General features: G+C 40.3%; 1 protein-coding gene across 5 annotated transcripts in view; it reads right to left on the bottom strand.

The window, feature by feature from the left end:
- The window catches only part of DPP6 (dipeptidyl peptidase like 6), a 572065-nt gene that overhangs the window by 83767 nt on the left and 472456 nt on the right, over window positions 1-15842 (bottom strand). For all 5 annotated transcript variants that reach the window (XM_074550874.1, XM_074550925.1, XM_005480421.4 and 2 more), the window contains exon 8: window positions 5200-5320. In XM_074550874.1, the coding sequence (XP_074406975.1) occupies window positions 5200-5320 (121 nt within the window). The remainder of the gene's footprint in view (window positions 1-5199; window positions 5321-15842) is intronic.

The following is a 15842-nucleotide window of genomic DNA, read 5'->3' as shown; positions in this document are numbered from 1 at the left end:
ATCACGCAGACAAAATGAAGATTAATAAGGCATGGGAGTCATCTCTGAAAAAGAGGATTTTTCCCCCTCCTCCTCCTGGTTCCTAGCCAAAAAAGGAAACACAGCAATACCACTGTGTGGTAAGCTCAGCAAAGCAGAGTATCAGCTTTAGAGGATGACTGTGTAAAGCTCATACTACTCAAGAGGTTTAAATGTGTGTTGTGGGAGCTGGGGCTGGGGCTGGGCTGCCAGGAGTGGCTCCCTCTTGATGTGTGAGGATGAGGAGATGTCCAGATCAGACATCCCAGCCATGGTGTCAGGACAAAGTCTGGAATGGAGATTCTCAATTTGAGATGATCTTGAGATTTAGAGACTTCCAAATTTAGAGACATCCTCTGATCCTCTGACAGTGACATGAGATAAGGGAGTAACTCATATGCAATTCTTATTTTTTAACTCACATGCTACTCCTACCAAAGTATCTAATACCCACAGGTGTGTCCCAGAGAACAAGCTGCAAAACTGTTCCTTTGTTTTCCTAGTTTCTACTCTAATATCTGAGGACACACGCAGCAAATCCCTCATGTCACACTTCATGCATGGTGTAGGACCATCTGTAGGTGAAAATCCTTCCTTCCCCTCCCAGCAGTGACAGAAGCACACTCCACTGTGTCACATCCTTGATTTCCAAGCATGCACTCAGAACATAACACCGGAAGTTATCCAGCTTTATCTGTGACTGGCTCAAGGACACCACACCAGGACTTTCTAACACTGCAGCCCAGAGGAGGTCCCTGTCCTGCTAAAGGGACCCTGATTAACCATTCTGGGCTGCTCCTGGTCTAGCAGCAACATGCCAGTATGAAAGGAAGTTCTCCTGCCCCATTCCCCAGGATTCAGCATCACATAATCCCAAAATCAACAAATTTTCAAACTGTAGCACAGGGACATCTCAATCTTCTTTTGTCACTTAACAGAATCATGGAGGTGACCTCCATCAGAGTGCCCTGCTGCCACCCCTCCTCACAACAGCTCAACAGCCTTTCCAAGTGCTTGGTAGCAAATTAAGGCACTTTAATTACACCATGACAGAATTAACTTCTCTGGAAGAGTGCTCTAAAAAAAGCATATAAATGAAATTAATTTTACCTGCAGTTCACTTTTTAAATGCATGTTATTTTTAAGATATTACTCCTTATATACAGAACACTTAAATACTCTTATCTTATTGCTTTGGAAGTCCTTTTTGCTACACCAGCACTTGCTTTAAAATTATCTGTAAGACTTATCATTGCCAAAACATATTCTCAAACCAACAATGATCATACAGCAAACTGAAATAAAAACCACTCTTTGCTGCTGCTATGCATTTAAATGTGCAGCTGATTTCAGTGGCAGAACTTTAAACTCTGTTTTATAGGATATCACTCGATTTTAGTACAAGCATTTATCAGGCACAGCTCTGAAAATGTTAAGTCAGACTATGAAAACATTGTCAGTGCTTATTTTAGTAATAAACCCCATGCTTAATCTATGCTTTCATGTTACAGTAATCTATGTATCAATCTATAACCTTCCAGCTAAATGCACTAAGTAGATTAAGCTCTGATTGATTTGAAATGTTTTTCACTATATTATCAAAAGTCTACAGATCAGCATAAATACCTCGAAGAAATTTTTTCTCCTTTGGCAGATTTACAAAAGCAGAGCTTAACTTGAATTGCAATGAACTTCTGCATTTTTCCAGGGTAAAAAGCCTGTCAAATTTACTCTAGATCTGCTGTGCTTGTGGACTCAGGAAAAACCTGTGATTAACAGTGCGGCGCATCTCTTCTGTCGTGACAGGAGCGGTGACACTGTGAAGAAAATGTCCCCCAGGGTCTGCCATGCATGTGAAGTGCCAGGAGCCACCCCAAAGGGTGGCACTGCTGGGTTGCCATCTGCAGAGCTCACTGTGCAAACAGCTCTCACAAAATGAGGGGGAATTGCTGTTGGGGTGCTCTTGCTATGTACATAAAAGTCGCTAAAAATCATTAAAAGTCATCTTCCCCAAATAGAAAACCCCGAGGTTTATTTTCCATTCTGCACTGAGGGAAAGCGAGAAGCAGGGTGTGAGCTGTGACAGAAACCCAGTGGGTGCTGCAAGGAGGCTCTGCTGTCACTGCCAGGGGTCACAGAACTTCAGCTACAAAAAGAGCATGGAAGGGAAGAGGAGTGTGCTGAACTCTCCGTGATCCTGATTCTCACAGCTCCTCTGCAGACTGCCTGCTGGAGCTGGCTGCACAGATGGAGGGAGGGTTCTGCATATGCTCAGCACTCATCCTGGTGCTCACTGAGATGGCAGCAGTGCAAACAAACACGGGCCCGAGCATCCCACCCAGCTCGGCTGGGAGGTGGGGAAGGCAGGGCTAGAAACCACAGCAGGAATGGGTGAAAAGCAAAAGTGGTCTTGAGATGGTACAGTTCAGTCTTTGCCAAGTTTTCAAGCATTTCCAGTCAGGTAAGTTTGGAGTTAAAATGTGGCCCAAGTTCATCCCACTGAAGAGGTGGCATCCAAGAAAAGGCAAGGCTTTGGAAAAACAAAGGCGATGATGTGTTAGTAGAGTATCCCAGGTTAAATCTCACTGGTAAGCACAACTGGATTCTCTTGGAGCCCACTGGGGAGGTGTCTCTCATTTCTCACTTGTCCTTATCCATTTATCTCCATGGAACATCCAGCTTCTTCTGGACCCTCCTCCATCCATCCATACAGGTACAGAGCTGGTGTCTGTGCCCTGCAGACCCAATGACACCATGGCCCCACAGCTGGTTCAAGCACACATCCTCTGTCCTGACACCAGTCCCAGGTTTATCTCCATGAGGATTGCACAAGTGATGGCAAGAGAAGGAGCTCAGCTCACACAGCTCAGCTCTGGATTTGATTTTGTATTCCCATTAGTTGGGAATGTTTAAATCGGGTTTTCCTGTGGGACCTTCTACACCTTGCTTGTGAAAAAAGAGAATTATTTAGTTCAATATAAACTGTATTAGGACACAAAGTGACATTTACAAATCAAAATTTCTTTCAAACATAACCCAAGTGAACAACAGGTCCAATGGTCCTAATCTGCCTTGTGCATCACAGGTTACAGAACCTGGCTTAGCATAAGCAGACTGCACTCGATCACACATTCATTTCTTACCCAAGCACATTAACATAAAGTTAACAAGCAAATTCATTATAGAGGGCAAACCTGAAAGTCAATGTCAGCCAAGAAATTGCCTGAGCAATCCTGTAATTGAATAAAAATAGGTGTCAGCAAAACAAGTGTCATCCTGGGCTTGCTGATGTGCTCTGGGTTCATGTGCTTGACAAACTCCTCTCAGTGTGGGGCTGTGTGTGAGACTCTGCAAGGAGACCCGATGTACTAAATGATGTTTATCAGACAAATAAGGGTAGTAGGAGTAGGCACATTTGACCTCCAGAGTCAAACAGCCTGCCCACAACTTCACCAGCAAATTAATAAAGTGAAGAAAAATTAGCATTTTGTAACTTCTTAGCCACTTCTCTGGTTACAAAGTGCTTTCACAGCGCAAGGAAGACACTTGCAAATATGCTGTATTGCAGTAGAAGCACATATTTAAATATAAAAAATAATAAAAAACTATCAGATTTTTCCACTGATGTGTTTGATGAGTTTTTACACTGATTTATGGGAGCAGCATCTTTAGGAGGGGCAAACAAACTCATTCATTTTAATTCCCTCATTTCTGGGTCTAAGGACCATGGTCTAGCTGTGATACAGACCAATGTAAGTAGTGATTCCTGTTTTTTCATCAATTAACTGTTAATGGCATTTTGCAACCTATTCTGTTCCATTAAGCCTCAAGAGAACTGGGAGCAGCCAACAGGACACAGTTTATAGATGTATCTGGAATTTCTCCCTGTAGAAGTAAGAAAACCTTGGGATTATGCTGGGACCTGTAGGAGAAAGGTGATTTTAGAGGGAAGCTGTGTCACAGGAAAGAGACACTGCCAGGTCCAAAAGCCAGGATCCCTGTGAGAAGGAGCTGCTGGCAGCAGCTTAGTCAGCAGCAGAGAGAGAGATGCATGATATGTACCTGTTATACATACAGATATAGATAAATAGATACAGATATAGATGATATAGATAAAGATATATAGATAAATAGACAAAGATATACACACGGAAATATAGATATATAGATATATAGACAAAGATATACATACAGACATATAGATACAGATATAGATATAGATGTAGATGTAGATATAGATATAGACAGATGATATAGATAAAGACATATAGATAAAGATAAATAGACACAGATATAGATATATAGATATAGATATATAGATATAGATATAGATGATATAGATGATATAGATATAGATATAGATATAGATATAGATATAGATATAGATATAGATATAGATATACATATACATATACATATACATATACATATACATATACATATACATATACATATACATATATGTGTGTGTGTGTGTTTTTTAAATTTTTATTCTGACATATTACTTTAAAAGCCTACAACAACACCCAGAAGAACTGGGGGTGGTGAGGATCCTCTCCCAAGCTAATAAGCAGCTGAGATCACTTTTCAAGCAGCTGCTCACACACACCAAAATGGCCATTTGCCAGCTGAAAGGATCAAAGAGAACAGTGCTCCAGAGATGACCCTCCACCCTGTCAGGCCCATTTTCACAGCAAAGAAGCCAATTACTTGGGGTCTGCTTTTAGAAATTTTTTTAGGTGGCAAGATGTGGGCAGCTTCCAAGGCCCACCTTGTTCTGTGGAAAACAGCTAATCAAGTAAAATTGTTTCCTCGCTTTCTCCTTTAAGATAAAACTCCTTTCCCTCCCCATTTCTGTCCTTTTTAGTGACTTGAAAACTGGCACGTCCATGAATGATTGCAGGTGCCATTAAATAATGAAGCAGTTCTGTTCATTAAAGCCCAGTGATTTATTACCTTTGGACTAAGGGAAAGAAAACAGCCTGAAAACAGAATTCTTACACCATTTCACATTATTTCCGCTCCAACACATCAGGCAACTCTTAGAACGGCAGGTTTTCAGCTCTGTGGTCCTCCAGTGCCCAGAAATGCAATGCTGGATGTCTAATTCCAGCAAGGTCTGTTATTCTAGAGTGTGACTTAAACTCATAACTAACTGCTGGCCTACATGTTGTGTCCTACCTTCATAGAGCCAGTCGCTGAGCCCATTGAAAATAACACCTTCCTTTCCTGTGGAGACCACTCGGATGGCTTGTTTCCCCACATGGGCACAGTAATAGATGTTATTCTCAAAGATAAATATCTGATTTGAAGGGAAAAAAAAGAAGAAAAAGAAAAAGAGAACAGAATTAAGCAGTGGCTCCAGCATAAAATCTTGCATTTTGCTTTTACAATAATTGGCAGTACAAAATCACATATCACAGTTTTATGGCATCTTTTGTCAAAAAAAGGGATTTCCACAGCTTGCTTCCAGTGCCATCAGCTAATAGAAAGATGCTAATTTACAACAAACTGAAGCCTTGGTGCTTTGAGATAAGCTTTATTTCTCTCACTCCTGTCTTTATTTCAGAAACTGAGCTGTTCAGTTAGATGGCATGAGATGAAGAGTTCCATGGCTCAGGTTTTGAGAATTTTAGAACTACTGCTGTGAAATGCTCCTGTGAATCAGGCTCTTTATTCATGTGTTTAAATGCTGATCAGGAAGTAAAGCTTTAGTCAGCCAATAATAAAAATATTGTTCCATGGTATGTGTCTTTATCATGTGGTTTAATTGCTCTGTGTTCCTCTATCATCGATAGCACAATTTCTGTCCCCCACCCCAAAGTGAAACACATCTTGCTCTGAGTCACAGAATCACAGAATCGCTTGGCTGTAAAACACTCTTGAAGTCTTTGAGGTCCCTTCCAACCCAACCCAACCCAACCCAACCCAACCCATTCTCTGATTCTAAGATCACTGAGTCCAAGCATTAAGCCAGCACTGCCAAGGCCATCACCAGAGCACGTCCCCCACTGCCGCATCTTCACATCTTTTAAATACACCCAGAGATGCTGACTCCAGCAGTGCCATGGGCAGCCTGTTCCCATGCTTGGCAACCCTTTCTGTGAAGGAATTGCTCTTGGAATCCAATTGAAACCTCCCTGGCACAACTTGAAGGCATTTCCTCTTGTTTTACCAGTTACTCCTTGGGAAAAGACTGATCCCCCCTTGCTACACCGTCCTTTTAGGTAATTGTGGAGAGTGATGAGGTCCCCCAATGCCTCAGGTTTTAGCTTTTGTATTTTTAGATTCTGTACTGCTCTAGTTTGTAGTTCTGAGCTTCCTATTAGGGGTAGTAAGCTCTCTTTACAGAGTAGAGAGACAAAACAATTCCTTCTCTAGCTGGGGACCAAAGACAAATGATCCAAATTTCAGGCCCAAGAGCACAATGAAGAGAGAAAAACAAGAAGGATGGAACTTCATAAGCTAAAGCTGTAATTGGACAATCAACTCCAATATGCAAATGGACCAGAACTTATAAAAGTGAGAGACCCGGTGACCATTTTGTGACCATTTTGGTTTATCTTGGGTGTAGCCTTGGTTGGGCTCTTGTGCTGCCCAAGGTGTCTCTATTGAAACCTCCTAATAAATTCCTGCTTTATTCTTTAACTCCATCTGTTCTAGTCTGTGTTCTAGGTCAGCCTTTACAAGGCATCCACTCTCCTGAGCCTCTTTTCCTCCAGGCTAAGCAATCCCAGCTCCCTCAGCCACTCTTCCAAGTTTGGAGCTCCAGACCCTTCCCCAGCTCCATTACCCTTCTCTGGACATGATCCAGCACCTCAGAGTCTTTCTTGTTGTGAGGGAGCTGAGCACAGGGTTTGGGGTGCAGCCTCACCAGTGCCCAGGACAGGGGGACAATCACTCCCTGGTCCTGCTGGCCACACCATTTCTGATTCAGGCCAGGATGCCTTTGGCTTTCTTGGCCACCTGGGCACACCTGGCTCATGTTCAGCTGCTGTCAACCAGCACCCCCAGGGCCACTTTCCAGCCACTCTGTCCCCAGCCTGTAGCACTGCCTGGGGTTGTTGTGACCCAAATTCAGCACTTGGCCCTGTTGAGCCTCTCACCATTGGCTCTTTTTGTAGACATTTTTTGTAGGCTCTTTTTGCATCACATCTGCTGACCTCCCATGACCTGGGCCCTCCCCAGTTAGCCAGGGCTGCTGGTAAATGATGGGGCAGTGGCTCAGTGAGCACTTGTGCCAGCTCCCACAGCTCCCTGGGATGGATCCCATGCACTCCCATGGACTGTGTGTGTCTGAGAGGTGTGGCAGGTCACCGACACTTTATTCTGCTCCCCATCCCCACCTTCAACACATTTCTAAACTCTATTAAAACTGAAAAAATGTTATCAGTAAGCTATTTAGACTGAAATGCAAACTGTTAATATAATTTAGTAGACATTTATAGATGGGTTTTTCTACACTTGAAGATATTGGAATAAATGTTATGTATTTTTACCATGATACTAGAAAGCAATTTCTCACGTTATGAAAAGGCAGAATTGAGAAAAATATTTGCTTTCATCTTCTGTTTCACATCCTATTATGGTATATGTTTCAACCAAAGATGAGCTGGAAAGATTCCAGAAGAAAGTATAGCTCTTAATTTAATTTTAGTAGGAGTTATAGCAGGTTTGCCTAAAGGTAAAAATTATTACTGAAACTGTAGCTTGCTCTTCTTCCTTTTAAACTAGGAAGAGCTGCATTCAATGAATAGATTTGGAAAGTAAAAAGTACATTGTGGAAGATATTACATTCTCTTTCCTACCTTGAATTTTAGTAAACAGAGCAGCCAGATAAGGCATTCCAACTAAAGAATTTTATGTATTAGCTAATCTGCATATGGGGAGGTTGTTGAAGTTTAAATGCACATAAAAATTGTGAAGACTAAGCAGAATAAGATACTCAGGGTTCAAATAAATCCAAATCTCTGTGTCTGAGTACTAAATGTGCTAAGGGGTGCTTGGGTAAGAGCTCTTCTATGGCAGGCACACAATCAATTGGATTTATTCAAGTGATGCAACCCTTCCCTTGCCCACGTTCTTCCAGCAAAATAAGGTTTGCAATATTTTGTACTATATTCAATGTTTTATGAGTTTACAGGAAAAATAAAGAAGGTGGATTGACAACCTGCTCCCACTCTTCCCTTTTTAAAGTATTGCAATGTTTCCATCTTCACTGTTTGATCTTTCAAAGCTTCATTGCACTCATCAGGCTGTGTGAGGTATCTGGTGCTGCAGTGGAAAAATAATATAGTGCTCTGACTTCAAACTGCCTCCCATATAACTCAGAGCCAAACTGCAGCACCTCATGGAGATTTGAAAATTATCCTCCTAACTACAGTGCCTTGTACCCTAAAAACGTCAACCATAATCAAGATAAAAGATAACTGAAGCAGCACAAGGAAGATTTCTGTGTAATGTATCTTATAAATTAAGAAAAAGCTTTTGGACTTCTGTTATTCATCAAGAGAGAAATGTCTTTGGATTACCTCACATCCCATGTTAGAAACAGTTTTGAAGTTATTGTGAAATACCTGTGTAACAATTTTTACTGTTTTGGTTTCCTGGCATCAAAGCAGTGCTTTCTATCAAATGATCAATCCTGTCAGCTAATTAGGGGATAAGAAATTTCAGTAAAGAAAAATAGTAAAAATATGTACAGACATAACTTTTACATTACTTCATGCCAGCTTTGCACAGCACTCCTAGACAAATTTAAAATGATGACAGAAGGGATGAATTTCAGTTTTATGCCTCTCTATACAGGAGATAAAGAGCAGAGCTCAAATTTCTGGTGTCTTCTCTTTTGCTGTGCTTATTTGAGCAAGACTTTAACCCAGACACTCTTGCAGCACATGTGCCTTAAAATCCAACACTGAACCAAACTACTGGCATGGAAAACCAAGCTGTGCTAAGCCAGGAGAACCCTGTGCTCAATACCGTGTCCCTTTTCATCATGACACATTCAACACAGATGAAAGAGAAGATATTCTGAAAAAAGTAAGAAGAATGGAAACATCCATTCATAGACTAAAGAAACAGAAATTGCTAACTCTACGGAAAAAATAAAGGAAGATGTAAGTTTTACAAGATGATGGACAGACACAGAATAAACAAAAAAATGTATTTTTACTGTTTTATTTATCAAAAACAACAGGCAAACCAATGAAACCTAGAATATTTTTCCTAATGAAATCAGAATTAACATATGGAACTTCTCACCACTGGATCTAGCAGAAGACCTCTCTTTCTGCTGGACGTTTTAACAGATGCCCCAAAGATTAAACACTTAACAAAAATAACTGCAACATCTGAGGGGATTTAGATAAAGTTTGGGGTTTTTCAAATGCATTAATTTAATCCCAGGATAATAAAAATCAATGGATTTTGCTTTGTGTGGCTCAGTTTGTGACTTTGAGCTGTAACCCCTTTATCCTCAGGTATCAGCACACCACTAACTCCTGTGATCTGGGAAGAAATCTCCGTCTGTATGCAAATGGTGTTAGAATTGAAAACCCCAAATTATTAGACATCCTTGCACCACACAATTAAAATTGGAGAAAAAAAAAAAAAAAGAGGGTGATTGGACCCTCTTCCACAAGCCTGAGACAGGAAGAAAAGTCAAAGCTTAAGTATCCAGTAAGATAAATTTATACAGTAGGGTAAATATTTGATCTAACAACAAATTAAACTTAATTCACTTCAAACATGCAAGAGCCTTAATGATACTGATTGATTAAAGGATTTATTTAAAATGCTTTTGCAACTGCTAAAGGGCTTCTAAAATAATACTGTCCACCAAACTGACCCAGAGTGGTATTCAGAAATTATACTTCATTAATTAAAATATTGGTACTTTTAAATGAATTATTTTATGGATTTTTTTGGGAATATAATGAAAATCATCTCTTAAGACCTAAAGAGTCACAGTGACCAACTATTTTGAGTAGGTGAACACCTCCTTTTACAGTTGTTCTGCCTACCTTCCATCCCGCCAAAGAGGTATGTGAAATTCCCACTTCTCCATAGATCAAAAGAAAAGAAATTCATGTGCACTAATCTGCATTTTTAGTGCTCCTATTTATTTACCAGCTGTAGAGTGGCATTCTAACTTTATGTTCTCTTTACCCCACAATTCCTAATGCATAACTTGTCAACTGCATGAGCTGCATCACTCAAATTTCTCATAAAGTTAATGCCTGGATGCTTATTACTTCAAGTTATTAGCACATTGAGAAGTGCAAATGTTTCCCACACCTTTCCACAGTGCAAGGTGAGCCCACAGGATTTATCTGTGAGAGAAGAGATGACATGGAAAGGTTGGCACTGTGACATGGAGACTTTGATCAACAAGAACTGGTTTTCATGCACAGAGTCACAAAACTTTCCTTGGAACTGTGTGCTGGGTTTGGCTGGGGTAGAGTTAATTTTCTTCCCAGTGGCTGTGTTTTGGATTTTTGCTGATCACAGTGTTGATAATGCAGAGATATTTTTGTTATTGCTGAGCAGGGCTTACACAGAATTTTCTGCTTTTTGTGCTGCCATGCTGTCGAGGATGCTGGGGGTGCCTGGGTGATGGGAGGGGACACAGCCAGGACAGGGGACCCAAACTGCCCCAAGGGCTGTCCCAGACCACACAGCATCATGAATATATAAAGTGTGGGAAGGAGAATGAAGAAGGGAACTCCTGGAGGGATGGTGTTTGTCATCTCAAGTCACTCATACATGTGATGGGGCCCTGCTCTATCTGGAGGTGGCTGAACACCTGCCCAGCCATGGGAAACAGGGAATTAATTCCTGTTTTGCTTTGTTTGTGTGCACAGCTTTCACTTTCCCTGTTAAACTGCATTTATCTCCACCCTTTTACTCCTCTGGTGATCCCACTGGAGCAATCAGCTGTGTGAGGCTTGGCTGCTGGCTGGGGTTAAACCACAGAACCCTGCTTTAAATTCAGAATCAGTTCAATCTTCCTTTGAGGTTTAAAAATACCAGGCACAAAAAGGAAGACACAGTGAGTGGGGAAATAGAACTACAAATAAACACACTATTCTCTCCTCATCCAACATGATGTATTTCATTGTTTCTTGTTTTTAATGTCAAACCCTTATTTTTTCTCTTTCTGCTCTTTTGTTGGAAAACCAGTTTACCTGACACCATATTCTGAATAATAAAAAAAAGAGACAGAATAATTTTAAGACTTTTTGCACCTCTCAGAAACACTTGTATTTATTTTTCAGAATCAGTAAACAAAAAATCTATGAAAAAATACAGATCTGCCACTGGATAAAGATGAGCCCATCAGGGGCACTGCTAGTGTATCTGTGAAAATGTATTTATAAAGGGGTGAAAATGCTGGGTTTGTAGGTATGTGAGAGGAGTGACAAACTGTGAGAGAAACACAGACACCACAAACACCAAGGTCACCAGTGGATGGGGAAGGGTAGGAAGAGGAGCTGAGGTTATTTTTATTTTATTTCTCACTCTCACAATTCTGTTACAATTAATAGCAAATTAGCAAACTGATTTCCCCAAATGGAGTCTGTTTTGCTCCAATGGCAACTGGCAAGTGATCTCCCTGTCTTTAGCCTCACCCATGAGATTTTCATAGAATTTTCTCCTCCAGGCCCACTGGGGAGGGGGAGTGATAGAGCAGCTTGGTGGGCAACCCACCACAATAATCCCACAAGGGGATTTAAAGATTTTCTTTAATCAAGGACTTTTTAAAAAAGCTTTTTATCATAAGACACTGCCTTAGAACAGTCTGACTCCTGTCCATTTTTTTTTGGTTCAGTGACAGGAATGTTTTGTGCTGAACTATCTACATATTTATATGGTGTTATTCATCACATTGATCAGAATGCCTCTGGAAAATACACAGATTTATGTTACCAATATGTTCAGGAAGTGGAAAAGTATTATGTCTTTATTTATATGCTAAGTAGCTGGCTGAGGTCTGTAGCAGAGCCACAGCTTGTAAATGTGGTTTGGAAATATCAGATCATGGACACAAGTAGTTTTGATTGTGATCAAACCCTTCCTGGAAATACACAAAGAGAAAGAACTTCCCTCTACACCATTTCTAGTGCTCTCTAATTCCATCCGTATATTTTGGAGATAGCCCTTCTTAAGCTGGTTTTGTTTTTATGCTGCCATATGAAACCTGGAAGCTGAGGACAGTGGGAATGAAAAGCTGCAAAGAGAGATTCCCTGCTGTTTGTTTGAGTTAAATCCTGCCTGTGCCACCCAGAATCAGCCTGGGCCTGTCCTCATCCATGTAGCATCTTGAAGCAGAAACAATAATTGTGTTTTCATTTTGTGATCTCAAGGAAGTGTGACAAGCATGGTACCAGAAAGGTCTTGGCATTTTGCAGGTACTGCTCTTACATCAACTTCAGCAGAAAAAATGTGTGATCAATTAAAAATCAGTTCTAAGGCTTGTTGCTGATTGATTATGCATTATTTAATGAATACTCTGCCAATTTCTTCTTTTGAACCTCATAAAATGCAAACTTCGATGTTCAAATAGCTGTCATTAATGTATTCTGTCATTAGTGTTTTTCCTAATGCATATGATGTGATTACACCAGCTCTTATCAGTTCTTCAAAAAGGCTAATAAAACCATAAACTGCTCCTCACCAGTGAGCTTGCATAATAAGATCTAGTATTTTAATTAGGTTTTTCTTCTTGCCATTTAAATATAGTTTGATAGCAGGTGATAAAAAAGATACAAGACAAAAAACTTCAAAATATTTTCATTCTCTCCTTCAATTGGTTCATGTTCATAACTTAGGAAAGAGACAGAATACAATTGTGATAGAGGAGTGAGATAAAGAATTTTTAAATCAACTTTTTTTCTTCACAAAGTGAAAATGTCATTATTAAGACCAGTGATTACACAATTAAACTCCATACAATCCATCAGAACATTGCAGAGAATCACATCTTAATAAATAATTGACAGAAGAGGCTACAGTTGCAGTTTTTCATACCAGACCCTTTGTCTGTTTTAAGTCAAAGTAAGAAGTTGACTCCTTAAGACACCAGGGATTTAGAAGACATTGCAATTTCTGAAAGTATCCCACAAAGAGATAAAGCTCAGTTTAATTCAAATTTACCTGGCCCAGACATAGGCAAAGGTAATGTTTACATCACAGGGAATTTTAAACCTGTTTAAAATAATTATGCAGGGAAGGTTTCAGGACAGAGAAGCTCAAAAAACCCAGGGGACCACTACAGGGAGAGAATACCAAAGTGAAGATGCATGTAAGAATCATATTGATCCATGAACACATCAAAACCAATATTCATGACTCATCACTGGGGATGAAAGACTTGAAAACATTTGATTCCAGTGGTGTAAGAGCTTGGCTGCACAGAAATCAGTGCAGTGAAAAGAAATGCAGCTGTTTGTGCAAGGGAAACCACCAGGACCACTGCAAAAGTCAAACAAAAAATCTGCTGCCTTCAGTGGCCTTGTTGCATATTTGGGAAAAGAATTGCAGAAGCGTCACCACAGTAAATCATGCAAATCTCCTGATTTTAGCCACATAGCTTGAAAACTGCCAATATACCTTGCAAAATAAACATTAAGAACTTAATTTTGCTTTTGTTACATGTGATCAACATAGCAACCAAAATGTAGGAGAGAATGGAAAAAGCATTCCTTCTTGTCTTCAAATAAAGAAACATGTCCGATCTCTGTGAACAGTGTCCAGAGCTCCAGAGCAGAGTCTGAAGGGTTCCCCAGAGAGGATGTGGCTCTCCAGGTCTGCAGGTGACTCCTGTTGGGGCTGGGGTCAGTGATCTCCTTATGGGACATGGGCAGGGGTGGAGGAGGGAAAGGAGCAGTGGGAGCACCTGATCCCGTCTTTGTGGTCAGGAGGAAGGAGATGTGCCCTTCTTCATAGAAATGGTAGAAGGCTCTCATTCAAATACCCTGATCTCATGGGGAACCTTAGCCTTTATCTCCTGCAGGGTCAAAACCACAAGCACAATAACCCAGGAGGTGCATGGAGGGCATTTGTCCTGACACAGGTGATGAAGAAGCTGGTGGAGATGCTCTGCTGGACCTCACACTTTCAAACATGAGAAATTTCAGGGCAAGGTGAAAGCTGGGAGCAGCTGATGTTGCACACACCATGAGACGGTGAGATTCAGGATCACAAGAGGAAATATGGCAGAAAAAAGAATAAAGCCCTGGAATTTAGGAGAGCAGATTTTGGCCTACTCAGAAACTTGCTTGGAAGTATCCCCCTTGCAGTGTCTGTTAGGAAATCAGTAGAATTTTTATGATCTTGTGGGTTTAAATACCTTTAGACAATCCAAAATTGTCACAACTAATACTTGAGATAAAGTCCCAAATAATAGACTATAGAAGTAATGGCAGATTTCTATGATATGGAGACATATTCCCAAAATTTTTCCTTTTAAACTGGGTACAGAAGATTTTTTTTCCTCTTGATTCTCTCAGTTTAAGTAGTTCAGTGCATTAATATTCTTCTCTGTTTTTTACAAGTTTTTTAGTATTTTTGACATTGCATCATTACAGATGCTGTGCATTTCCATTTGTACTCCATGAGCAGGATAGACCCCAACGTGCATGGATTCTAATCACGCCTAGAATCTGCCAAAGTACAGACAAATAAACAGTTATCACAATTCTGGAGATTTAAAAATGTATGTTTCAAGAAAAATGTGCTGTCCTATTTTCTGTTCTTCAGAGAAGAAAGGAGGGTTTGTTTCCCCTCAACAAAGAGAAAGAGCCATGTCTGCTTGTATTTCATTGCCCTGTATTCTAATGGGGTTATTTTAATTTATAACTGCCTTGTTATATAAAATAATGTAATAGTAAATGTACCATTTAGTATGGAACTCTGCTTCTGCTTTTAAGTTCTGCTTGATGGATTATCATGTATTCTATAACCTAATATCTCTGATGGTTATGTAGGGCATGATTATAAATTAGATTATTTAATGTGAGATGATACAGTGTTCCATTTAAAATACTTTATTGTGTTATAGAGAGAACACCTGACTAAGAAGATCACAAAGATTATTTGTGTCAGCATAAAGAAATTGGCAATTGGGATTTAGGATTCCTCCAGGTGCACATCTGACCTTGGGCAGTGAGCTGGCCACTGCAATATTCCTCTTTAATTAGAAGCTTGGTTGCAGAAACACCCAACACCTATTCCAGCAGGTGAGGAGGAGAGCTAACAGAATTTTCCATGAAGTTTCCTCATCTCTCTGGGAAACGGCAGCTTCTGGGAAAGGAGAGAGCAGCACCACAAGCCAAGCTGGGACCCTCCTTGCGTGGCACTGCCCAGTCCTGCCTGTGGCATCCCAATGTCTGTAACTTCCTCACTCTCTCAGCAATAATTGCTGCTGTCTAAAGGATAAGGTCAATATTTTCATGGCAGCTGTCTAAAAGAAAAGGTCAATATTTTCACTGCAGTTTTCAAGAACAACACTTTTCCAAAGCACATATCTAAAGGACATCCTCCACCTACCAATGATTTGTAAGATGTCAGGAACACTCGTGCACAGACAGGAATATATTTTTGGCAGTCAGATCTCTGAAATGAAAACTGCCCCTAATAAAAAAGAGTGGTTTAATATCCATAAATCTCAATTGAAATTCAAGAAATTTCTGTAAAAGGAGGGAATAACTTCCAGTGGTACTGAGCCAATGCTGGAGTGTTTTCCTACTAGGAATATTGTACAGAAGCAGGTGAGGAAATGTGGTAACATAAAGGAAGAAAACTCAGTACTTTCCTTGTAG

This window comes from Zonotrichia albicollis, chromosome 1, assembly GCF_047830755.1.
Source record: "Zonotrichia albicollis isolate bZonAlb1 chromosome 1, bZonAlb1.hap1, whole genome shotgun sequence".
NCBI classification, from domain to species: Eukaryota; Metazoa; Chordata; class Aves; order Passeriformes; family Passerellidae; genus Zonotrichia; species Zonotrichia albicollis.
This window is presented reverse-complemented; position numbering and strand designations above follow the sequence as displayed.